Source organism: Coenobita brevimanus, chromosome 39 (genome assembly GCF_032717465.1).
Source record: "Coenobita brevimanus isolate Jiangsu-jjx chromosome 39, ASM3271746v2, whole genome shotgun sequence".
NCBI lineage: Eukaryota > Metazoa > Arthropoda > Malacostraca > Decapoda > Coenobitidae > Coenobita > Coenobita brevimanus.
In genome coordinates this window covers 3,676,248-3,704,239 of record NC_136992.1, presented here as the reverse complement: position 1 = coordinate 3,704,239, position 27,992 = coordinate 3,676,248, and the positions used below count along the sequence as shown (strand labels likewise).

Sequence of the window (27,992 nt, the reverse complement as noted above, 5' to 3'; positions counted from 1 at the left end):
AGTGAGCTCCACGAGCTTGATGGGGTTGGCCACGTCCTGGGCTGCTGCCTTGAGAAGGTTGTAAGAGACCTCGTCTTTCGGGACTAGGACGGAGCTCCCGTCTTTGCCGATAATGTTGGTGGTCCTCAGTTCCGGCAGGCGGTGTTCCAAAGCTGCGACTGCATCGTAGCTTGTTTCGTGCCCGTCCTGGCGAGTAACACGAAAGGCCGGGAATGATGAGCGAGGTGGAGGGGGCACCGCCACCATTACTGAAGGTCGAGCGGTAAGAGGAGGCTTGCGAGGAGCCCCAGAGCGTGGTGCCGGAGTGGCGTAGTTTCCCTGCTCTCGCCGTCTAGATCTTTTACTACTGACCAGCGAGAAACCGTCGTCATCAGTACGGGCAGGATCAGCATCAGAAGGAGCAAATGAGGCAGCAGGAAGGGCAGCATCCACGGTCATCTGCTCATGGTGGCGAGCTGATTTAGCTGGTCGAGTTGTAGAAGGGGAAGCACAGGTGGCAGGACGAGGCAATGGGCCCGAGGCAGGAGCCAAGGCAGTAGCTAGGGAGGGACAGGGATCTATGGGAGCAGAGGACTGTGAGCTGGACGTGGAGGAGCGTCTCTCCCTCTTACTTCCCTTAGCACTGGAAGGCCTAGATAAACCTGAGCGCTGGGGCTGAGGTCGTGGGATGCGTGAGGGACCCGAAGATCGGGTACTAAGAGGTGCCTCCATAGCACTGAGGCAAGCAAACTCCCCAAGAAACAGACTACACACACACTAACACACACACACACACACACACAATCACTCAAAAAAAAAAAAAAAAAAAAAAAAAACGGCCAAGTCCCTACAGTGACGGGCAACCTATGCTCCCCGCCCTCTAAAGGGCGACGTAGGAGGCCCCGCCACTGCCCCTTTCGGGTCTTCCCTATTCTATCAGAGCCGCTCTCTGCGCTTCCTATAACCAGCCCCTAATGGGCCCCCCTCATGGAAGTGCCCTAACGGCACCCCTTCAGGGTTCGGCTTCGTACCACGCAGAGAGACACTAACGGCGGCCGAAAAAAAAAAAAAAAAAAAAAAAAAGCACAAACTCACACACACACACACACACACACACACACACACACACACACACACACACACACACACACACACACACACACTCTCTCTCAGTCACACCCAGGCAATCTGAGACAGAGTCCCAGAAAAACCTGGAAAAACGTTCAAAAATCTTCCTCAGTACCAGAGACTAAGTCCCCAAACTGGCAAAAGTGAGTAAACTGGACGAAATTCTTCAAGAGCAAATCGAACAGAGTCGAAATCTCGAGACAGAACGGCCAGACCTCCACACCCGACAACGTCTGAGCTAGGGTCACCACCAGAGAAAAGCTGTAGATTTACATCGTTGGCGGCTAATCAGCAGCCGCGAATCAAACACACCCTACTCTCCCTGTACATCTCAGCTGCACAGGTCAATCAAGTAGGGTATAGTAATAGCAACCCCAGGCTCATCTGAATGTGAACCAGGAGGACTGCAGGGCTAAGTTCTCTTCTGCAGTCCACCATCATCATTTCGGGCGATAGGAAAGTAAATGGGAGACGGTTGTTTAGCTAGGCAGGTCAGCCCCCTCGGTTTGTTGCATAGCACTTCTTCGTAACTAGCACCATATTTTTAGTGCTAATCTTTTATTGCATCACAAGACTAAAGATGGTGAGATGACAACTTCACGCTTACTTAAAGTGAACAGTGTGGACAAGTCGCCGCTTCCGAATTTTAGGCTACAAGGGAATTCAAAATATCGACATAATCTTAGTATCATCATAAATCGGGTTCAGAATAGAGAAGTACCGTGTGAAAATAGCTTTGACATAATATCAAACACTTGCTGAACAAAGTAAACCTTTGATTTAGTCGTTCATAAGGAAACGAATATGCATTTTCTCAAACACTGGGAAACGATGGCCGGTCTTTGATATGCTGCTTTCCTTGTACACGGCTAAATCGATGCATACCATTGTCCAGCAAGTACTTCATGTTATGCCAGTGTTATCTGCACACGGCATTTTTTCCTATTTTAAAGGTGATTTATGCTAATACTTCGAAAATTATTAACGTCGAAATTTTCGGCTTCCTGTAGCCCAAAACTTGTAAATGACCACTTGTGACTGGTGATTTAAAAAACAGGCAAATAATCTTATGAAGTCTACACCCTACTTCATTAGCTGTAAAATTGCAATCTGTGTTTTTTAATGCTTCAGTATAACAAAAGGTTAAAACTAAGACATGATGCTAGTCACGAAGAGGTGTAAAGGAAAGGAGTCAGGGCTATAGTATTGCCTTATTCTGTCAATGAGCTACGGGAAATAGGCTGCAGAGGGACGAAAATCTCTCCCAAGTTAAGGTCCATGATGCTAGTCACGAGGAAGTGCTATGGAAAGAAGTCAGGGTTGTTCACTCTTCTCTCTGGCTGTGAAGTGTTAGTAAGAGTGAAGATAGTAACAAAGAAGTTTAGTAAAGTAAAATAAAGCAATACCTGGTTTCCACGTGGCCATCGTCAGGAAGGCAAGGCTGCGGACCTCAGGAACTTCACGGATGTTGTCTATGATGGGTGTCAGGAAGCTTAGGATCTGGGGAAAGAGAAATAGAATGATAGAGAGAGAGAGAGAGAGAGAGAGAGAGAGAGAGAGGAGGTCTGCATCACTGTATTCTTACCCACACCCGCCCGCACCCTCCAGCGCCAGGAAGCATTTGGTGTGGACGCGCTTAACAGTAAATACTCTTGTAATGCAGGGTATCAGTAGAAAACGATAACAGTGATGTAATCTCTCTCTCTCTCTCTCTCTCTCTCTCTCTCTCTCTCTCTCTCTCTCTCTCTCTCTCAAGCGTCACCCTGTCCTCTGCCATCACAGTGCCCTCTCTCCAGTTCACTCCTCCCCTCATATACCTCTCCACCCCATCCCTCCACCCCTTCATCTCATCCTCGGACTCCCCATCCCTCTCGCCAGATTAGAGTGAAAAGAGTAGAGTAACTTACAAACAAGCAATCTTACTAGAAAATCGTCTGTAGGTAGCAGATGAAACTAAAAAAATCGCCTGTAGGTAGCAAGATTAAACAAGAAAGCGTCTGTAGGCAGAAAGATTACATTAGTTAATCGTCTGTAGGTAGCAAGAGGAAACTAAAAAATCGTCTGTAGGCAGCAAGATTACATTTGTCAATCGTCTGGAGGTAGCAAAACTATATTTAAAAATCAGCTGTAGGTAGCGGGATTAAGCTAGAAAATCATCTGTAGGTAGCAAGATTACATTAGGTAATCGTCTGGAGGTTGCAAAATTAAACTAAAAAAATTCATCTGTAGGTAGCGGGATTACACCAAAAAAAAAATCGTCTGTAGGTAGAAAGACTAAGTTGGAAAAGCACAGGAAGGTCCATTTATAGCACCCTACTAAGCGATTTCTCGTGTTGTGGAGACGGCTCAGTTAGCGTTATCTCTCTCTCTCTCTCTCTCTCTCTCTCTCTCTCTCACCACACTATCACACCCAAGCCCACACCAGCAGGATGAGCCGTTCCCCTGATAAATGAGATACCCAGAGCTCTGTTTACGGACCACCCTGTATAATTAAGCCATCTTATTTGTAGTATTCATTCTATCAGTAATTTACCGTTGTCCTCTCCATCAGTAATTTATCATTGTCATCAGTAATTTACCGTTGTCCTCAGTAACTTACCGTTGTCCTCGGTAATTTACCGTTGTCCTCGGTAATTTACCGTTGTCCTCGGTAATTTACCGTTGTCCTCGTTGTTGTGGGCTAATATTTACTCCGCCAGTAATTTACCGTTGTCCCCTTCATCCGTAATTCACCGTTGTCCTAGCTACTGTGGGTTAATATTCACTCTACCAGTAATACACCGTTGTCCTCTCAGTAACTCTCCGTTGTCCTCTCAATAACTCACCGTTGTCCTCGCTATGGTGGGCATGTGGTGGGCATCGAGACAGTAGAGAGCGTGGATTCTCATGCGTGTTGTTACGTCCCCGGTGATGCCCAGAATGACGTCTTGCAAGATATCAATTGCAGTCGGAGTGCCAAGGTTGCATAAGGCTTGCAATATGGTCACGCGCCTACGCTCCTCCAATTCCACATTCTAAAGGAGAGATGGTTATGCTGAGAAAGAATAATTTGGGTGGGTGTCATCTAGATCATCATCATTATTACGATTATTAGCATTAATATTATGCATCTCCTTAATTATAACCATCATTACCGTTATCATTATCATCGTCATCATCATTACCATTGTCATCATTGTTACCTAGATTATCATCATCATCATTAACTTTTCCATTATCATCATTATCACTGTTACCATTACCATCATCATCATCATTGTCATCATCATCATCATTATAATTATCATCATCATCCTATTTCCCACTAGATAATAGGTTTGGACGTGCTAACTTGCGGTCACACGGAGATTGAAATTGAATGGCGGCATAGGCTTCTTGGCACCTCTTCCTTAGCGATTCATTTTGCATGTTACAGCGTTTTATCTCCAGTACAGTCTAATACCAGTGAAGTAAGCTTTGTGAGCGCGTGACGAGCAAGCGAGCGTTTGTACATACGCCTATCCTCATAATTTCATTTAGGTGTAAACTGTCAATATTTCTAGTGACGTAGTTGAACAGTAACATAAGAATAACTGAGCTAAAATATTTACTTTCTCACGTTTTCCCTCACACACACACACACACACACACACACACACACACACACACACACACACACACGCACACGCGCGCGCGCGAGCGAGCGAGCGAGCGAGAGAGAGAGAGAGAGAGAAATCAACATATGACAATGAAAAACAACTCATACCATGCATGTGCCACTTTCATAGTGCTTTATATCGATTTCCTAGAGAAGTATGTCAAGTCCTGGGTACATTCCCTTAGAAACCTGAGATTCCAAGTGGGTTCTTTGGTTTCATAAGTAAATATATAGTTAAAAACAAAATTTCTTGAATGTATCCACTTCCTCCTGATAAAATCCCATCTCGATCTCACATAGTACAGAAGTTATTAGCCTCTGTACACGAGCGCGGTCGGGCCTGGCCGGGTCGTGTCGGGCCGCTCATTTCTCAGCTGAATGTAAACATCGCTTTGTCCGCCGCGCTCGCTCGCTCGTAACTAAACCTCGTTCTGCTTCCCTGCCTCTGTTTATCATTGGATTTATAATCTTTTGAATGTGATGTACTGAGAGGCAAATTATCAGTCATTCATGGATGCACTCTGTTCACTTTACCTTGGGAAAATTGCCATCCCTCCATGTCGAATGTTGAGTTTAAACAGTCTATTAGTACCAGAAACTTGTACTAGTCACGAAGAAGTGCTACAGAAAGTATATAGAGCCACGGTCTTGTCTTTTTCTGCCACTGAGTTACAAGAAATATGCCACAAAACGACAAAATTCGGGCCAAGTTTAAGTGAATCAGCTCTAGTAATAAATTCTGTACTTTTGTCCACTACAGCTTTCCAGCATCTGTGACTCCAACAATGAGAGAGACAGGAGAGGTGAATAGACTTTTGTATCTGACTGAACCTTTCTGAGGCAAACTATATCGATTCTAAAAATATATATATAAGAAACATTAAGGAAAGATCAACGTGTATTTGGCATAATAAATCGCTATGAAGCCTCCATTCCTAATTAGAATACTATACACATTTTACTTTAACTTGTCTTAAAAGCCCCGTCTCTTAATCTTGACTACAGAGATATAACAATAGATGAGCACTAGAATATGGTATTAGTCACGAAGAAGTGTTATGGATAGGATGTAGAAGTCATCTCTTTGTTATCTTCTTGTTTTCTGCCACTGAACTACGTGAAATAAGTTGCAATGGGACGAAAATCTTTGCCAGGTAAAGGTGAACGGACTACAGCCATATCTGAGCACAAATTTTATGATCTTGTAAGTCGGAAGAAGAAAAAAAAACACTTTCATAATGCCGTCTTCCAAGCATTTTCTTTCTCACTGTCACGTACAGCACAACATATCAGGCACTGAAAAAGGAATGCACATAAGTTTGTAGTTGTTGTTGTAGTTGTTGTTGTTGTTGTTGTAATTCCAGCCGCATCTCGCTGTGAACCCAGTGTCTTGAGGAAATCGGCGACTTCGACCGGTCGCTCCCAGAGTCATTTATTGACGCTATGGTGAGGAATTGTTTTTTGTTGAGGGATTTTTTTTTTGTGACAGTGTGGTATATGTGCTATGTACCGTAAGTGTGGGTAATTGCGTTGTGTTAGGTCTGCATTAAAGTGTGGAGAAAATGGATTTCTGTGAGTTGTATTTTGTGTTAGTATTGTGGCAGGGAAGGGTGGTAGCCATATCGCAGTCTGCCTATAGGTGTACTCAGGGCTCTCTAGTTAGTGACGTTTCTGACGGGTGTATCGCAGTCTGGCTATGTGTACTTGTGTCTCTCTGTGAAGGAAAGTTTCTGAGCGGAGTATCACAGTCTGGCTAGGTGTACTCGTGTCTCTTTGGGTAATGACGTTTCTGAGGGGTGTATGTCTGGTGGTGGTTCTTGGAGCACGCTGTTTGGCTACAGGCTTTGGATGGCTGTGGTGGCTAGGTGTGCGCAGAACGTGGCCTATTGAAACAGTGTGTATCCTTTTCACTTCTACCTCGACGCACACACTCGGACGGTTTGTGTCAGAAAGTTGGTTGTATTTGAATTGAATTTTATGGCTTCGTAACACCTTGTTCTTATAGATTCATTATGCTTTTTGCACTTTTTTTTTTAAATCCTCCTGACTGTGGCTGAAGCAATGTCTGTACTAAAAATGTGTAAAAATTGAAACACATGGATATACGTAATAAATCACAAAAAACCGGTTGCCACGAAATTTCTTACGGTTTCAAAAGAGAGGCTCCAGAAGAATAAAAAAAAAAAAAAAAAAAAACGGAATACAAGAGGGGAGTGGAGGAGAGAGTGGTTAGGTATGATTTGGAGCAGATGGAGGAGGAGGAAGGAGTGTGTAAGATGTACAGTATGTCTAGCATGTGAGGTAGTGTGTGGGGTGAAGAGAAGGCGTAAGGGGGTGAAAGGAACAGCGTGGTGGAAGGATGAAGTGAAACGAGCTGTGGCAGAGAAGACGAAAGCATATAGTGACTTGATGGAAAGAAGAGAGATGGAGAATGAGACGGAAAAGAGAGCTGTATACAGAGAAGAGGACAGAGGCGAAAAGACTAGTAAGAGAGCGTAAGAAAAGAGTGGATGAGGAGTTTGGAAGAAATATCTAAGTAATATGAAGGGGATGTACGTAACTGCTTTGAAAGGAGGTCAAGAAAATAAGACAGGGTGTTAAGGGAAGCAGTAAAGGAGTTAAAGTTAAAAAAGAATGTTGGCGGAGGGGGGAGAAAAAAGTGTGCAGATGGAGAGAACACTTTACGGAACTGCTGAATATGGAGAATTAAAGTTGCGGAAGTATAAGTAGTTAAGGGAATGCTTGGGAACAGTGGGGCGAGTAGGGAGGAAGAGATCAGTAGGATGGAAGTAGCTGAAGCAATGAAGAAAGTCGAAATGGAGAAAGCCCCAGGAAGTGATGGAGTGTGGCGAGATGTTGGAATGCGGGGAGAGATGATGATAGAATGGATATGGAAGACGTGTAGATTGGCTTGGTAACGCATTTGTCTTCTCAGTATAATAGGAAAAATATATGGTAGGTTACTAATCGATTGAGTCAGGGAAATAATCGAGGAAGTAGTCAGAGAAAAACAAAGTGGTTTTAGGAAGGGAAGAAATGCGTAGGTCAGATGTTCGTTCTAAGATGCTGAGCGGAAAAATACCTAGAGAAGGAAAAGACGTTATATGTTGCCTCCATGTATCTGGGAAAAACATATGACAGAGTAGATAGACAAGGAATATGGAAGGCATGTATAATAAATACAGTAGATGGGAAGTTGCTGAATTATGTGAAGAATATGTATGAGGAAGCCTGAGCTGCATGGCGTGTAGAAAATGCATTGAGTTTTTTACCAGCCGCTATAGCGAAGCTGGAATTGTTTTCAAAGTGTCCGTCTATCCGTCTTTCTTCCATCTGTCCGTGTTTCTGTGAACGTGATAAATTCGCAACCACTCAAGATATCATCACAAAATTTTATAGGTATGAAGTAGGGAAAAAAAATCGATCAATATTTCGAAATTGGTGAAAATAGGTCAAGGTCTGTGTGTTTGTTACCACAATAATTTCGCAACCGCTCAAGATATCATCACAAAATTTTACAGGTGTGTAGTAGGGATGAAAATCTACGAGTTCGAAACTGGTGAAAGTAGGTCAACGTCACGGTCATATTCCGAGCAGCGCTAGATATGTAACGGCTCGCGGATGTTGTGAGTCCCCCCTTGGGGGAGCTTCTAATTTATCTGAGTGTTGAACCAAACAGGAGTGTGTCATGTGTCCGTGGTTGTTCAGTCTGTATATGGATGGAGTTTTAAAGAGATACGAGGTAGGGCAGTGTATGTTGGAATGTCCCAAGTGAAAGAAGGTAGTGACTGGATGTTTCCTGTGCTGTTGTTTGCTGACGAAATTGTATTGTTAAGTGATGCTGAATGTGAGCTGCAAGTCTTGGTGAATGAATCTGGGAGTGTATGTACGAAACGGAACATTAAAAGTGAATGTAGTTAAGCGTAATGTTATGGTCTTTGAGAGAAATGATATCACAGAATGCACAAGGAGGATGGATGGCGAGGAAATGGAGAATGTGAGTGCATTCAAAAACTAGGGTAGTGTAATAAGCATGGGTGGAATCTCAGAGGAGCAAGTGCTTGAAGGAGAACAACAGGGGAGAAAGGTTGATTATTCACTGAAATCACTGGTAAGTAATAGGAAATTGACATGGATGTAACAAAAACATACACACAAAAGTCGCTGCATGACACTACTGTGATTCCCATTCCACAAGTAGATTACGGAAATAAAGCCTGGACTCTGTTGGAAGGACACAAGTCAAGTGTGAGGGCAGAGGAAATGAGTTGTTTAAGAGAAGCATGTGGAGTTACATGGAGACAAATGGGGAATAAATGGGCGATGTAGTATTGATGTGAATATGACTGAAAGCGTTAAGAGAAATACTCTGAGGTGGTTTGCCTATGTGGAGAGGATGACGAATGAGAGACTGACTAGGAGAATACATGTGAGTGAGGTGGAAGGGAATTAGATGGGGGGTAGGCGAAGGACGAGACGGAGTGGAGCGATATATGAGAAAGGGGAGGGGGGGGAGTTGACTTGGAGAGAGGGGCAGCCAAATGGCAGAGAACAGGACGGCATGGAGGCGATTTGTCTGCAGTCACCCATTACGGGATTAAGGAATCTGGTTATGGATAAATTAACAGAACTAGATTAAGACCCTTTGAGAGTAGTGAGGACAGAACGTGTGTGTGTGTGTGTGTGTGTGTGTGTGTGTGTGTGTGTGTGTGTGTGTGTGTGTGTGTGTGTGTGTGTGTGTCGCAGGTGTTCGTGCTCCTCCCTTGCATTATATACTCTCTCTCTCTCTCTCTCTCTCTCTCTCTCTCTCTCTCTCTCTCTCTTTCCACAGGCTCTGAAAATCAGTGTGGTGAACCTGCAGCAAACGACGCTTATGACGCCTATCTGAGGACAAATGAATTCATCAGTGTCTGTTGTTGAGGATTCACTAGACTGATTTTCAAAGTGCTTGGGGAGAAGAACAGGAGAGGTGATAGGGCTGGTACTGATGCCGACAGTACCTTACCCCTCCATCTCGTTCTCTGCCTCCTTCTTTGACGTACCTGCAAGTCTTCTCTGAGCGCCGGGAGGAAAGTACTGAGGACAAGTTTTGCGTCACAAGTGTGGTGGGTGTCGCAGGGGGTGTAGGTGATGGACTCTTCCTTGTCTGGGCTGAGGCACAGATCATGGACCAACTTGGCTATGTTCATCGCCGCAAAAGGGTCATCAATCCGCGCACTTCCTGTGGTGTTGGGCGGCTTCACAATCAGGTCCTGCAATATACGGTGCGAGACAAAATTTCTCCACTGCATCTACTTGAAATTTAGCCAATAGCCATCACTTTATTCCCCAACGCATCATATCAAAGAGAATTATTTATGGGCAGAAAAACACATCACATCTTCTTGAATACGTAAGTTTGGCTATTACATCACTGCATCTGCCTGATGCCTTAGGCACATCAGTCACTTTCCTTCCTAACACATAAATTAGCTTTGGACAGAGAAACATATCAAGCCTCTCCCAGCTTATGAAACACAGTCAAGGAGAAAAGATCGCCTTTTATTATGTCAGTATCCTCTCAGACACATTATAGTAAATAAAATACTTTACAGAGAATCGTATCAAGCCCCTCTCAGAATAGGATTACTGTATATCGACAAGGCAGAATTACCCTATTATTCCGGCGTTACTCCTTGATACCCACGACATGTCCGTCACTTTCCACCCTGTCACATCATATCAAAGAGAATCATTTATGGACAGTGAAATATATCAATTCTATCTGAACTTAGGCTATTCCACTGTGTCTGCTTGATGATATACAGTACTTAGAGCATCTGTCACTGTCCTCCTCGGCTCATTATATACCGATTCTGAATCATGTATAGGTAGAGAAGCATCCCAGGTCTCTCTTAGCACAGGATTAAACAGTCAGGTACAATATTTCGTCTGTTATTTCACTGCGTCTGCGTCACACTTAAGGATTGTTCGTCACTCTCACGACCAGTAAGGACAAGGTCACAGAACACCAAAAGGCTTGCTCACACTTATAGCCAGGGACAAAATTTTGTCTAAAAATTCGATGCCTCTGCCTCACTCTTGGAGCATGTCTCTCATTTTCTCCCTGATATATCACATCAATGAGCAGCATCTATGGGTACAGACTCATAGCAAGTGTATTCTACCTTACGAATATTCGCTGACAGAGGAGAGTGAGAAGTACAGGAGATGAAATATTAGCCGAACTTTTATGAAAAATTTTAGACAGGAAAGTCAGGCTGCCCCTGTGAGGATGACAAGCCACTCCAAAGCTTTATTGAATAATTAATTAATTAATTGATTAATTATTAATAGATAAACAGGATCAAAAGCTAATCCATTGCCGTAACCAGACAGTTTCATTCAACTTGGGTCTCTCTCTCTCTCTCTCTCTCTCTCTCTCTCTCTCTCTCTCTCTCTCTCTCTCTCTCTCTCTCTCTCTCTCTCTCTCTCACATGTACGTACAAGTAACCGTGGTATGATGGCAGGATTCTTGATGGTAGTGACAGCATCCAGGTACAAAATATGGTAGACGTCAATACTGAAGGTATCTCTCTTCTCCAGCTTGTTCAAGATGTAATTAACACCCGCTTCAGTGCCCGTCCCTATGACAAGGTGCTGCAGAATGAACCTGGGTGCAGAGAACAACATTTAACACAGTCAGGATGAACACGCGCAGCATTAACACATTCAGCATTTACACATTCAACATTTACACATTATCGCGTTAATATGAGTATATATATATATATATATATATATATATATATATATATATATATATATATATATATATATATATATATATATATATATATATACATATATATATATATACAGGGTGTCCCTGGAGTTAAAGCGAAAACTTTGGGAAATGATAGCTGAGGCAGTTCTAAACAAAAAATGTTAATGAACACGTGTCCAAATCTCAGCCGTGACGGAGCTACAATTACTGATGACCTTATGGGCGAAAATGGTCTCCATCATAATTTGCCCATAGGGACATCAGTAATTGTAGCTCCCTAACGGTTAAGATTTGGACACATGTTCATATAACATTTTTTGCTTAGAATTCCACCATCTATCATTTCCTAAAGTTTTTTGCCTTAACTCCGGGGACACTGTGTAATATATATATATATATATATATATATATATATATATATATATATATATATATATATATAAAGGAGAGAGAGAGAGAGAGAGAGAGATAATCATCAGATGTTTTAATCCTGTATGAAGTGGCCATAAACGAACTGCGTCCATATAATCCTGTTCTCTGCCATCTGACTGCCCTCTTTGCAGCTCACAGCTCCCTCTTTCATATACTTCTCCACCAAGAAGAAGAATTTGGTTTTACACCAGGCATTCCCGAAGGGCTAAGGCGTTGCCCCTGGGTAGGGTTGGAGCGTGTAGCATTTTATGACCGGATGCACTTCCTCATGTCTACCCACAGTGTAGAGACTCAAATCTCTACACTGTGTGTCTACCAATGACCCTTGGGTGGATTCGATCCTCCGACCCTTCGGTCAGAGCGGAGCGCTCTGACCCACTGAGCCACGGCTGCTACAACTTCTGCACAGAAGAATAAATTTTTACCATGACCTTAGTAGGTAATCAAGGTCACTGTTCTGATCTGGTCATCGGTAACACTACACTTGCCTTACTTCACCCTGGCCCTTTTTCGTCCTTTTCCATCTTAATTCACGTAGGTGAAGTGTGGAAAAAGACGATGGTACGACTCAGCATACTTTCCATGGCACTTCTTAGCAAACAGCACCATATTCTAGCGTTCAACTATTGTTACAGCTAAGTAGTCATGATGGAGTGATGGCAATTTTGGGCTAAGTATACATAAAAGGGGTATAACTGCCAAAACTGCCTCACCCTGACGATTCATGAAAGACTCCACACATAACAGTTTCCAATTATTACCCCCTTCAAGGAATTAGCTGGAGTTGGTGAGCACGCAACTGAACACATATCACAGTGTATGGATGGCCTCTTATTTTGGGGGGGCCTTGGCGTTTGACTTGGCCTGCATATAAGGATATTTTTGACAGGAAACTCAGTCATGTGGCTCTGTAGGAAATCGTTTTTATGACTTTCTTTTAAGGCTGCATCCACAGCAATTGCTTGCTGACACGGGTGGTTGCGGAGGATAATTCTACATCACTGCGACGCATTCAAGTTCCCGCCCGCACCCGCCATCCTCCAGTGCGGTCACATGCATTAGATTCAGCAATGTAAAGCTTCCACCCGCAACCGTTCGCATCTTGTGTGGATGCGCATGACTTCAACATCGTGGCTGACCTTAACCCAGATACCTCTGCCTTCCAGGGTCAAAAAATTTCTTTTACTATAAGGTTTAATTATATGCACAAGCTTTCAGGATTTGTCCTCAGTTGCTTTTGAGGGAACGATTTTGAGAGAGAGAGAGAGAGAGAGAGAGAGAGAGAGAGAGAGAGAGAGAGATGTGTGTAACTCCTTCAGGTCAGTCATATTCGCATTTTAGATTACTGTAGAGTAATGACTCTAACAAAAAAAAAATGAAAAATAAATAATCCAACCTTTAATTGTTCAGTTGATGGCCGAGCGTCATTAGATTGGAGGGTAGATTTCGCTGGTAACCAAGGAGACTCATTCCTACCTCATAACAAAAGCTCATGGAATTTCTTGCAACTACGACTTAGTATTTGAATTGTAGTAGTGACCCAGTTCCCTCAGATGACAAAAAAAAACCCTAATATCAACATTTCCCCTTCTATTCACAACTTATTTTGACAGATAAAAGCAATACTATGACTCTACATCCATTCCATATAACTTCTTCGTGACTATAATTATTTAAACCTGGTACAGATTTCCGTCATTTTACAGCTTCTTTCACGTAGTTCAGTGGTGGAAAAAGACTGTTACGGCTCTGTATTCTTTCCGTGGCACTTTTTCATGACTGTCATCCTATTCTAGTGCTAATCTATTGCTACAACTCAGCAGTGATGATGAACAGAGGGCAAATTTAGGCCAAGTTAGAGAAAGAGGGGTATAGCATCGTATTCTACTTTTAAACTACTGTTACTCCTCATTCGAGATGAAGAGAGGGCAATTTTAGGCCAAGCTAAGAGTAAACAGAACATAACATCGATTCATTTCCCTCATAGTCGTAGTATAGTAGAATATAACCTCAACATATTTCCCGCATACTCACAGCATATGAGGGTCGGTCCGCTCGCCATCCTTGGGTAGTTTGGACTCCACCACGTCGATCTCCTCCTGTGTAAAGTCTGCTAGGATGTCCACCGCCTTCCTTGCATAGCCCACCAGGGTATGTGTAGCGGGGGCCTCCTCAATCGGAGACTGCGCTAGGAGTTTCACATAGGACACTACCAGATCCTGCAATGGTAGTGGTAGTAGCAGAAGGAGTAGTAGTGGTAGCAGTAGTAGTAGTAGTAGTAGTAGCAGTAGTGGTAGTAGAAGTAGTAGTAGTTGTTGTAGTAGTAGTCGTTGTAGTAGTAGTAGTAGTGGTGGAGGTCGTGGTGGTGGTGGTTGTGGTTGTGGTGGTAGAGTATTAGTACATAGACAGATAGATGGATAGATAGACAGACAGACAGACTGACTGACTGACTGACTGACTGAGTGATTGAGTGACTGATACATACATACATACATACACAGACATATCAAAGACAGGTTGTAATAGCACCGTACCGTAATGCACCCTAATCTGCGTGGAACTCGAACCCACCTTGCCACTGCCGGTCTAAAAAGTTATGTGCCTCACCTAAATATAATGCTTTTCCATGACCTCTGTTGACATGGGCCTAGAATAACCTCCTTAAGAGTCTCCAAAATCTTGTGAGACATCTTATATAACCTTCATTAATTCTTTCAGCACTAGAGAACTCTCCTGAGATTAACAATTTGTAAGACAGAAGCAAGAAGAAAATTAAAGATACGAAGCTTTAGTGAAGGTATTATAATAATAATAATAATAATAATTATTATTATTATTATTATTATTATTATTATTATTGTAATTGTTTTTTATTAGTTATTATTAGTTTTAATATTATTATTATTATTATTATTATTAACATCCTCATAAACTCTTCAATGTATTTCTGTCCCTACTCAGTAACGACCCCTCTTGCCGCTACGCACCATCCACATTCATGCATCTTGATCTTGTGCCAGATGTACTCTTCCTTCACCATATTATATCCTGCGCTCCTCAGTCTCCTCCTGGCATATTAGTTGTCCCTACTCAGTAACGACTCCTCTTCCCACCTACCCTCATGCATTTTGTCTTTGTACTTGAGCACCTTACTGGAATCTTACCTGAGCATCAATATCTTAAGACATCTGTGGGTGCTTCTGTCCCTGCTCAGTAACGACACCCCTCCCCACAACCTTACTTTGGATTATGAGAGACTTACCCAAGCATCACTGCCTATTATCCTATCTCCATACTTGTCCCTACTCAGTAACAACCTGCCTTCCCACGACCCTCAAAGACTTAACCTAGTAGTGACGCTTATTTTCCACTTTTAAGGATTATCCCTACTCAGCAACGACTCTTCCTCCCTCTCTCCTGGATACGCCTTACCTTCACACAATATAATCTTACCTGGGCGTTACTGAGCGTCTCCTGCGTCAAGGGTACACCTGTTAGCGCTTCTGTCAAACTGGGTCTCCGTCCGGGTTCCTATGGGTCAGAGGTCAAGGTCAAGAAGAAGAATTTACCCGTATCCTCATCAGTTAAGAAGGCTCCCAAGGATCTCTTCCTTAGCGATTTAGTTTTGGATACGTCTAGTTACTATCCTTTTGCCCGTTATCTTGGCAGAGTACGGCGATATTAGAATGATTTATGAATCACGGAGCACAGTAAGCTGTAATAAGCAAATAAGTCGCTTAGGAAGAGGTGTTTGGGAGCTTCCTTAACCGACGAGAATACGGGCTTGGATTTTCTGGCTATCAACTGCACGAGAGTTATTAAAGAATCTATACTGGCAAAGCACAACACTATCAGATTCAGTCTGCCTGCGGTTGTGTTGCATGGTGAACAGGGACAAGGAGGAAACAAACTGAGTACGCCAGTCTGACCGGCCCGAGAAGGCGTGAATAAGAGGAAGGACAAAGTTTACATTATGTCTTGTCTGTAAAAACTCAGGGGTTATGTGTATAAAGTTACTGTAGCTTAGAATCTCCTTATGAATTATACATTGTCTTCACTCATGCAGTTGGTGCTAGAGAGGGACGCCTTCACGTGGTGGCACCGATATGACCAGGTGGCCCCACTGCCTAGTTATACAAACGTCCACTATTTCCTTCCCTGTCCCTCCAGAAGAGACTCATGGACTGCAGGAAAATGATAACTCCAGCCTGCAGTCCACTGGGTTCACGTACTTATGTGCCTGGGGTTGCAGCTGCTCCCACTACTCATGCAATTATCAAGTTTTTCACAATATAATTAGAGTATGTATTTTAGTGGCAAAAGGAAAGAAGGAAAAAAAGAAGAGACAGAAAGGCAGAAAAGAGAAAAATAACACAAAAGAGAAAAGACACAGAGAGAAAAAATAATACAGTGAGCAAAATTAGCTGGTGTGCTCTCAATACTGTAAAAATATATTACTTTTGTTTTAATAGATATCCTCAAAGGGCTTATTCAAGGGTCGTACTCTACGCAGCACTTGGAAATCCCGTAACACCTCTTCCTTCATGAGTTATTCAACACATGACACTTCAATATTCTCTTATAATTTATTGATCCAAACCGTGCCAATATTAAAACGATAAAGATGGAAAATAAATCAGTAAGGAAGAGGTGCCACGAAGCCTCCTATGTTACCTAAAATACGGATCCGAGGCCCACTGACTGCCACTGAGTCTGTGGGGTGGACACACAGATCAAATCCTGTCCACAAAATTGAAATAAGCAAACCTAAAGCTGACCATTGTCTACTCTTCGTGTTCTGTTTCATCGTCTGTGTTCTGTGTCTGTTCTACCCTACTAACTTACACCATGTCACTGCCTACTATTACTATCTTCTGCTTCACCGTCAGTGATTTGTGTCTCTCCTAACCTTCTTCTAATCTACACCCTACTACTGAATTCACCGTATGTGCCTTGAATCTATCGTACCCTCATCCTAACTTACACACCAATGTCAACTACCACTGTTCTCTGTTGCATCGTCTGTACCTTACATTTATCGTACCCTCTTCCTAATGCACACCACGCCACTGTCAACTACCACTGTCTTCTGTTGCATCGTCTGTGCCTTGTGTTTGCTCTAGCCTCCTCCTAACCTACACCATACTGCCTAACTAACACTTTCTTCTGTTTTGCCGTCTTTGTATTATACTTCATATCCTTCTTCTGATCTACACCATTCCTCTGTCTGCTGTCACTATCTTTTATTTCACCTCCCGTGCCCTATATCTGCCCTATCCTCCTCCTCTGCCCTGTATAACTTAACCCTTTATTCCCAGCACGGGGGTCAAGAAGGCAGACGCTTAGTTTTTTGTGGTGTGTGCTCCTTCTATAATTTTGCTGTCGACATCGTATGAATGATATTAAAGTAAATACTAACGTGACAGAGGCAGATATAAACTGGGAAGGAATAGGTGGAAGACAGCCTTCTAAGACTACGAGAATATTAAATAAACTGGCAAGGAATAGGTGGTAGACAGCCTCCCAAGCCAACGAGAATATTAAGTAAACTGTTGGGGAATAGTTGGTAGACAGCCTTCCAAGCCTACGAGAATATTAAGTAACTGATATGGAATAGGGGCAGAGAATACGGGCCGAGAAGGAGTTGTACTTACCCCGTCAGGCAGGTATTGAGGAGAGAAGTAGGTGTTAAACCTTGCAGCTCGCTTGTAGCCGAGGCGGATCTCATTTCGCAGGGGTCTGACGGCCACCAACTCCAGTGTCTGTCACAAGAACACAGCATATCAATTACAGTTCGTCTAACCTATGGTCGAGTCCACACCAAAAGCTTGCTGGTGCGGGCGGGATTTCTGCCTCACTGTAACCCATAGATGTTCTCGCCCACCCCCACCCGCGTCAGTAAGCATTTGATGTGGACATGGCCTAACTCGGGATGATATTCATTTCTCTTCAGCATATTTTCCGCTGCTTTTCGATGGTAATATAGTACAGTAATTTGGCACTAAATCCTTTCCATAACCCTGCTTCCTAGCTAACACCATAATACGTGTATTCGAGAGTTAATCTCTTGTTGAAGTTCAGTGGCAGAATAAGACAGTAGACTACAGTATCTTTATAGTCTTTCAATTGTGCTTCTCCGTGACTAAGAGCATAATATAGTTCGAATCTCTTGTTACAGCTCAGTGACAATGTAAGGCCGTCCTTACATCCTTTCCACAGCGCTTCTTCTTGACTAGCAATATATTCTAGTGTTAATCTCTTGTTACAGGTGAACACTCAGAATGATAGGTAGTAGCAGCATCAACCTTAGGCCCATCTGAATGTGAACCCAGTGAAGTGAGGGGTAAAGCTGTCCTCTTGCATCCACCATCCTCCGATCAGAAGTAGGGAGTTGAAGACTGTTTATGCAATTAGGCAGAGGAGCCGTTTGGTTAACTTGGTGCCATCAAGTGAAGGCGTCCCCTTCCAGCACCATAAGATAGAGAAGATGGTAGTTTTAGGCCACGTCATTAGTAAAAGACTCAACATGAGATAATTAGTATGGCCGAGGATGATGATGAGAAAAGTTACAATATTTTGCTGTTGTAATTGCACACACACACACACACACACACACACACACACACACACACACACACACACACACACACACACACACACACACATTGTTAGTTGAAGATAACTGTCTGTTTTTAGCTTGAATAAGACACTAGAGTTCTCCCAATCATTAGGGGGTTAATTAAGTTAGTGTGCTATACATACCTGGTTAGTGATGGCTGTGATGAAGTGTGTTTGGTCACGTGGGTCTGGGAACACTGTAATGCTTCCTGTGACCACCGCCCTCTCCAGCCTGAACTCCCCCACCTCCCCCCTCACCAGGTACTGTGACGTTGAACTCTGCTCTATGGACTCGCCCGCAGCCTTGTTGCCGTGGATCTGGGGAGACAGATTATACAGTTTGATTCACATATAACGCCCTCTTCCACTCCGTTAAGCCATTTCTCGTGTGTTGCGGGAACTGCTCATTTAGCGTTATCGATATCTATCTTGCATTATTTATTCATTTCCAACTCCCACTGCCACACCCGCGCCCACATCAACAAACTGAGGGATGCAGGTAGGTTCAGTCAGCGTCATCAATGTCTATCCTGTATCATTTTTTCGTTTCCTACTCCCACTGCCACACCCACGTCCACACCAGCAGACTGAACCGTTCCCGCAGCACAGGAGATTCCGCCGGGTGAGTTTCCAGTGGAGTGCTATTTACGGACCACCCTGGATAACAGAACGATATACCATAACAACTGGGAGCGTTACGGAAAACTTTTACAACTACTTATGGTACTACTCTCTCTCTCTCTCTCTCTCTCTCTCTCTTTTACTAACCCTCAAGGAGAAGCCGCCACGACAGGACTCATAATTAACAGATCTGGTCATCGTCCACAAATCGCGCTTGATGCCGGCCACAGGTGAGGTCAGGGGGGCAGAAGTTTTGGAGGAGGTTTTGGAGCCGGGACGCTGCTTCACACCTCCGCTGCTGGTTTTGGAGGAGGTGTAACTGGAATAGAGAGAAAATAACTAAATGAAAAGCACATACGTAAATAAACAGACAAATAAATAAAGATACTGTTACCCTTTCCTGCGGGGTGGCGGTAGAAAGAGGAGCAAGCATCTTTATTTACTTATATACACTCGTTTTATCACTTGTCTATTGCACTGGCCTGCACCAGATCAGTTCTAAGCCAATCCCAGCCAAGCTCTACTGATTTTCGGTTAAATAAAGTCGCTTCAGTTCCTGCCTATTATCCCTGCATTCACTACTTCATTCCAATATCCTCTGTTTCAACTTTTTCACACTTCTCTCACCCTCATGGATGGCCAGTTCTCTGTTAATTAGAAAATACTCTTTCATGTCATTCTTCCTAATTTTCCTCGGTCGCCCTCTTCTCTCACTCCCTCTACATCTTATCTTTGTATCTTCCTTATCAGTCTTTCATTTCCCATTCGCTTCACACGGCCATACCATTTTCACCCACCCTGATCTGTCCTATCCATCATACTGTGTCTGTTTCCACAGCTCTCTCTTACAGTGTCATTTCACACCCTGTCAGACCACTTCACCCCACATATAAACTTTAGACAAGGACTTTATTTTCGACACTTCCACCATTTAGACACGTACTTTATTTGCCACAGTTCCACCCTTTCTCGGTATCTAACATTCAGGACCCCTGCCTCATACGGATACAACACCGTCATCACCACTGTTCCTTTAAAAATATCCATCATCACTTGAACAAACACCCTCTTTCCTTCCACACACTTCTCAACGCCCTAATAATTCTGTCCCTTTTCAGATCAGATACCGAGTTCCATTTGATGCTCTTTCCACTATCATATCTATAAAGCATTTCACTGTCTCCTACTTTCCTCCTATTCCGGTTTATTCTCATTCCGTTGTGTTCTATCTCTCTGATACATCTCACCACCTTTCTGTCTCTTGCATTCATATTCGATTTCCTCCTCGCACAAACTCTTCCAGACTTAGATATTATACTCTTTTCACCTTAACGTTGCCAAAATATCCGTCCTTTTGCCAGTCTCTCTCGCGTAGCTAAGTGACAGAAAAAAGACAATGCTACGACTCTACCTTTTTTTCCCATAGCACGTCTTCATGATTGACATCATATTAAAGTGTTCAGCTAATGTTACAACTCGGTAGTCAAGATGGGGAGATGTGAACTGATACCAAGTTAAAGAAAAAAGAGTATGGCTGTTGAAGTTGCCTTATTGCTTGGAAAATTATTGCCGTACCATCCATAAACAACAAATAGTGTAGCCTACTATTCAGCATCCCTATATTTGTCCCTGATCCATGTCTTCACTTATTTATCTACAGTCTATCCAGCAATCCAGTCACTATCCTTCCTCCTGTCCATCTTGTAGTCACTGAATCAAAATGTCTATCCATCTGTCTATTTTTATATTGATCTATCTATAGCCCACCTATCAGTCCATCCCATCATCCACCCAAACATCCAGCTGTCAATCAGTCAGTGAGTCAGACCATCTATCCTTCTATCTGTCCGTCTGTTTATCTGCCTGTCTACCTATCTACCCACCATCTGTCTATCTCTATCTATCTATCTGCCTGTCTGTCTTCTGTCTACCTATGTATCTGTTTACTCATATCTGTTCGTCTGTCTTTTTATCTATCTATCTATCAATCTGTCTATCTGTTTGTCTATATGTCTGTCTGTCTATCTATCTGTTTCTGTTAATCTATCTAGCTATCTATCTATAAGTCTATCTATTTATCTGTCCATCTGTCTTTCTGTCCCTGTCAACCTATCTATAGGTGTTTATATCTGTGATCTGTCTGTCTGTCTCTCTCTCTCTCTCTCTCTCTCTCTCTCTCTCTCTCTCTCTCTCTCTCTCTCTCTCTCTATCCATCTATCTATCTATCAATCTATCTGCAGTCCATCCATCAACCTTCCATTCAACACATATCTGTCAATCTGTCAGTGAATCAGACTTGTAATTCATCATTTTATCTATCTCTCAATCTATTATCCATCCATCAATTCATCCGCCCATTCATCCAACCATCAGTCCACCCACCCATTCATCCAACCATCAGTCCACCCACCCATTCATCCAACTATCCATCCATCAATCCTTCCACCCATTCATCTAACCATCCATCCATCAGCCCATCCACCCATTCATTCAACCATTCATCCATCAATCTTTCCACGCATTCATCCAACTATCCATCCTTCAGTCAAAACACTCATTCATCCAACCATCAGTCCGTTCACCCATTCATCCAACCATCAGTCCATCCACCCATTCATCCAACCATCAATCCATCCACCCATTCATCCAACCCTCAGTCCATCCACCCATTCATCCAACCATCAGTCCATCCACCCATTCATCCAACCATCAGTCCATCCACCCATTTAGTTAATATGACTCTCTAACCATTCACCTACCTATCAATTTGTCTATCAATCTGTATATAATCTAACCATCAGTCCATCCACTCATCTATCCATACATCAATCTCTCGACCAGTCAATTAATCAGATTCTATTCATCTGTGTATCTCTCCATCTACTTACCTATCAGTCAATCAGTCAGTCGGTATTTCTATCTATCTGTTATATATCTTCCTATCTATCTATCCATCCATCCATCCATCTGTCCATCAACCCATCCATCTACCTCTGTCTATCTGTCCATCAATCCATCCATCCAAACAGTCTGTCTATCCATATGTATGTCTATCTGTCCAATTATCAGTATATCTCCCCATCCATCCATCCAGCCAGCCACCTGTCACTCTTATAATCTATCCATCCATCCATCCATCCATCCATCCATCCATCTATCCATCCATCCATCCGTCACCCACCTTCCCGCCTGTGCCGTCGCCTGCGCATCCTCCTCTATGGTCGCCTCCTGCCTCCGGTTTTCCAAAATCGCCTGGTACCCCGACAGCTTCAGGAGCGAGTACCTGTAGGAGGAAGGGGAGTCAGACGATTTTCTTACGATTTTTATTTACCTGTAAGAGGAAGGGGAGTCAGACGATTTTAAGGGGACGTTTATTTAACCTGTGATTGATCTAAGGAGGGATTATATGCAGTCAACAGATGATTAAATTCACCTTTGGAGAGGCCGAACAGACGATTTTATTCAACTTAAGAGAGAACAGACAGGCGATTTTATTCAGCTTAGACCAGGCAGGAGATTTTGTACAACTTAAGAGAGACCAGACAGACGATTTTATTCAGCTTTAGGGACACCAAACAGACGATTTTATTTAGGTTAAGGGAGACCAGACGTATTCATTCAGCTTAGGAGAGACCGAACAAACTATTTTATTCAGCTTTGAAGATACCAGACTATTTTTTTCAGGCTAGGAGAGAGACCGAACAGACGGTTTTATTTATCTTAAAAGAGACCGAACAGTTGATTTTATTTAACAAAGAAGAGGCCAAACAGACGATTTTATTCAGCCTAGGGAGGGCAAAATAGACGATTTCATACAGCCAAACAGAGACTTAAAGGAGCTTTTAATCAGCCTTGAAGACACCAAAGAGATTATTTTATTTAACAAAGAGATCAAACAGACGATACTATTTAGCTTAGGAGAGACCACGGACGATTTTATTCATCTTACGAGAGACCAGACAGACGGTTTTATACAGATTAGAAACCAAAATAGACTGTTATATTCAGCTTAGAGGTTTTATTCGGCTTAGGAGAGGCCAACCGGACGATTTTATTAGGCTTAGACCAAACATGGGATTCTATTTGGAGTACGAGAGACCAAACGGACGATTTTATTCAGCCGAGAAGAAACGACAGACGATTTTATTCAGCTTAAGAGAGACTAAACAGACGATTTTTTTTTCAGTTTAGGGGACCAAACAGACGATTTTATTCAGCTTAGAGGAGACCAAACAGACAATTTTATTCAACTTGGGAAAGACCAAACAGATGATTTTATTTAACAAAGAATAGACCAGACAGACGATTTTATTCAGCTTAAGAGAGACCAAACAGACGATTTTATTCAGCTTAAGAGAGACCAAACAGACGATTTTATTCAGCTTAAGAGAGACCAAACAGACGATTTTATTCAGCTTAAGAGAGACCAAACAGACGATTTTATTCAGCTTAGGAGGGACCAAAAAGACGACTGCATTCAGCCAACAGACGGTTTTATTTAGCTCTGGCAGGATTAGCGGTTCATTAAAGCCTCTCCCAAGCTGAGTAAAATCGTCTGTCAGCACCATTCACTACTTTTAAAAACATGTCCTCGGACTGAAGGGATAATATTAAGGATGCAGTGAGAGAGAGAGAGAGAGAGAAAGAGAGAGGCATCATTTGACGAACTTACATACATGGGTAAATCTGAACCGAGACACACATATATACTCCTTTTACTCTAACTTGGCCTAAAGTTGCCCTCTCTCCATCTTGAATGCTGAGTTATAGCAATGGATTAACTCTAGAATACGATGCTAGTCATGAGGAAGTGCTATGGAGAGGATGTGGAGCCGCAATACTGTCATTTTCATCCACTGAACTAAGTGAAATAAACTGCAACAGGACGAAAATCTGGGCCAAGTTAAGGTGACGGGAGTATAGTAAAGATCCCACTGTGTTTTGCCAGCTGTTTATTTTCTTCAGACGGATCTTGGAAAATAGTTGAGTGTGTGTGTGTGTGTGTGTGTGTGTGTGTGTGTGTGTGTGTGTGTGTGTGTGTGTGTGTGTGTGTGTGTGTGTGTGTGTTTATTGTACAAATATCTTTTCCATGCCTTACCATGTCTCACATTCTCCACCCATCGTGTCTTCCTTTAACATGAAGGAAAATTGGTTGGTCTTGTAGCCCTGGAAAGCAAATACGTCATCATCATCATCATCATCATCATCATCATCATCATCATCATCATCATCATTATCATCGTCATCATTCCTAATAGAGAGGAGAAGGGAAGAGAAGAGAAAAGAAGAGAAAAAAGAACAGAGTTGGTGGAGATGAGACAAGATGATATGAGAGGAGCGAGGAAAGGAGGGAAGGATGAGATTTATAATTACAATTTTTATTATTAGCATAAGAACTGAGATTAAACATATAAAATAATTATAAAAACAGAAGTAGAATGAAAATTAACTTAAATATATAATGAGAATAAGAAGAGAATAAGAATAGAAACAAGAGACCGTAGGACTGTATTGCTAACATGCAGAGGAGGAATCTTGATGCTGAGAAGAGTAAAAGAGAGAGGGGAGGAGAGGAGAAGAGAGGACAAACTAGAGAGGAGAAACAAAGAGACATGACGAAAGGAAAGGACAGGAGAGCAAGAATAAGAATAAATTAGAATGTTACTAGCTGAGAGATCTAGACGATGGAGAGTAGAAAAGGGAAGAGAAAAGAGGGGAGAGGAGGGAAGAAGAGAGAAGAAGAGAATGGAAGTTAGTAAACAGAGGAAAACACAGAAGAATCAAATAAAGAAGTTGTATTTGCGTGTAACTAACCAGCAGCGGAGGGATACTGACGATGTTGGCCACTGCTTTCCTGATGTTGATGACCCAGGCTGGCTCTACGGGCGTGCCCATGTGTCTAAGCTGTGGCATGTGAAGGCGGGTTACGTGCACAGTTAATGGTGGTCATGATAACAACGACAGTGATGCCAGTAATTGTAAGAGTGATGGTGAGGAGGTGGGGATTCCCTTATCAGTTCGTTTCTTCAGTTTATACTCCCCGTTTTCTTTCAAGCGTATTTACCACATCCATCCACCTCTTTTTTGCCTACTGTACTTCCTCCCAACCTTCAGACTAACTCACAGATTCCCAGATTCACTCACATTTATCCTTTTAACCACCCTGTTTATTGCAGTTCTCTCTATATGGCCATTCCATCTATGCACCTCTCTTCTACTCCGTTATCCATGGACTTCCTTATCCCACGTCTTTCATGACTTTCTTTTCCTTTCTACTGTGCACACTCTACGAACGTTCCTTAACAGCCCCATTTCCACTGCTCTCACCTCCCATTTTTTACTTTTGCTACACCATAAATAAGTTTCACACCCATATGTTAAACTAAGCATAACTATGGCTTCATACGAGCCTCTGAGACCCTACAGAGTCAGTTTCGTCACAAGGCTTTCAGTGCGTTGGTCACCTTACATCCTCGATCCTCTCTACTCTCCTCCTCCTTTACTCATCCGTCTTTCATTTTTATATTTGTACCGAGGCCCTTTACATAAAGTAATTCGCCAATTCTTATCTCTCTCCTTTCATTACCACGCCACACTTTTAAGCATCTTCTCTTACAATAACCATCACTTTTCTCTTATCAACATTTGCTTTAAGATAATACCATTTACATATTCACAAAGCCGCGTGTCATATCCAAAGATCTTGTTCATTATAAGCAAGCAACACAGCGTCATCTGCACACAGTGGATATGAAATACATCGGATCTAAGAAACAAAAAAAATCACTGCAACGGATTTTGATCAGCTAAAAATGGGTTAAGATCTTTTATGAATACCTCTAGTAATGTTTCGTATTCATATAACTTCTTGAACTGTACATGTCTGTAACCTTGCTTGCTTATTTCTTTTTTTACATCTTCCCCATAAAGCCAAACAACTATGCAATCAAGCTAGTGATTAAAAATGAAGGAAAAAAATATGAACAAGCAAAATTCCATCTGATTACAAACAATTCACTGTTATGGGGATTTATTTATTGCAAAAAAAAAAAAAAAAAAAAGGAAAAGCAAACAGTATAATTTATCCTTCATAATACGCCCACCCATTGTGTACCTTTGTTCCATTGAGGTGCAGAGTGAAGGCTTTGGTGATGTCCTCGTTGTTCAGGGGGTGGTACTGGATGGGTATTGGGGCGCTGAGGTCGCAGTGCAGCTCGTCATTGAAATACCCAATACCAACGTTGCTCATCTGTCAACGTCAGAGTAACGCTATATTATTTTGCTATACCAATTTTCACTTTAACTTGGCACAAATTTTTGTCCTTTTACAGTTTATTTCATATAGCTGGATGGGAGAAAATCATAATGCCATGGCTCTACATACCTGCCATAGCACTTCGTAACTAGCATTATAGTTTCGAGTTAACCTGGTCATCACTCAGCAGTCAAGATGGAGAAATGGAAATTTTAGGCCAAGTTAGAGGAAACCCAGGATACGGGTAGTCAAACTGATTATTCCTTAGCTATCTGCAAGCGCTAAATGATACTGCACACACTAGGGTCATACTGCAAACACTAGGGTCATACTTCACACACCAGAGCCACATTGCACACATTTAGGTCATACTGCACATACTATTGTCACACAAGACACTAGGGTCACACTGCACACACTAGGGTCGCACTGCACACACTAGGGTCACACTCCACGCACTAGGGTCACACTCCACACACTAGAATCACACGGCACACACTAGGGTCACACTGCACACACTAAGGTCACACTGCACACACTATACTCCATTTTTTTTATTGAGGCGAAGATGCACTTGACGGGTTGATGATGATTGGCTGAATGCAACATGTCCAAAAAATATTTACTAACCCAAATTTCCCCCTCAGATATTTGTTGTCAGTTAATAATGCTAGATTATGAAGTAATGTTGCATTCAGCCAATAATCATCAATCTGTCAAGTGCATCTTCGCCTCGATAAAAAAAACTGAGTATAGGGTCACACTGCACACACTAGGGTCACACTCCACTCACACTAGGGCCATATTGCCTTTGTATGTGTGTAGTGGATTTACCTTCAGGATAATTTCGCCTCGCTCCGTGACCTGCATGGTGAGGTCAGCCTGCAGTCCCATCGCCGCGTACTGCTGCTTGATGGACGGCAGCCCCGTCACTGCACGACTGTTGTAGCGAAACTGGTACTCCACCCCTCCTGGGTACCCCTCCACCACGCCTAGAGATGGACGCAGAGAGAGAGAGAGAGTTATTAATATTTTACTCTGTCTTGGAGCTTCCCCATGATCCCTAGATATAGACAGAGAGATACTGGCACTGGCTCGACAAAATACCTTGGACAAGTAAAATATCTCTGCGAGTATTACTGGAAAAATAGAACGAAATATCACAGTCTTTAAGAGGTAATTTTGAGTGTATTAAGGAGTGGCAAGACACCAAACGAAACTCAGACACTTAAAAACGGCAACAGATCTCAGCCAGGAAACTGACATATAATTAGCTTCATAGCTTTGGTTTGCAAGTTGCTGGAGCCATTCTCGGAGAAAATTTTGCCTGACACTTAAAAACAAATTATCTCATAAAAGATTCTTTACAGAGACTTCAAGACGATCACTCCTTACCTCATGAGTATCTTAGATTCTTTTAACAATATACTGATTATCTACGAGACCAAATTCGATGAGACTGCGCTTCTCGATATTCAAAACACATTCAGTAAAGTTCCTAACAGAAAATTCCTGTAAAAACTAAGGCGCATGGTTTCAATGACGGTGCTCTCAGG

The 27,992-nt window shown here is 42.6% G+C and overlaps 1 protein-coding gene across 1 annotated transcript; it reads right to left on the bottom strand.

Annotated features, from left to right (window-relative positions):
- Nucleotides 1-1,152: 1,152 nt before the first annotated feature.
- Nucleotides 1,153-27,330, bottom strand: LOC145396717 (hemolymph clottable protein-like). The gene is made up of 15 exons (XM_080270003.1): nt 27,271-27,330; nt 26,296-26,430; nt 25,851-25,916; nt 24,985-25,085; nt 22,363-22,464; nt 19,329-19,500; nt 18,705-18,878; nt 17,597-17,704; nt 15,396-15,473; nt 13,977-14,161; nt 11,231-11,396; nt 9,787-9,996; nt 3,933-4,121; nt 2,514-2,607; nt 1,153-1,190 (listed from the first exon to the last, which is right to left on the bottom strand). The coding sequence occupies exons 1-15, from the start codon at nt 27,328-27,330 to the stop codon at nt 1,153-1,155; spliced, it is 1,878 nt and encodes a 625-aa protein (XP_080126129.1).
- Nucleotides 27,331-27,992: the final 662 nt, after the last annotated feature.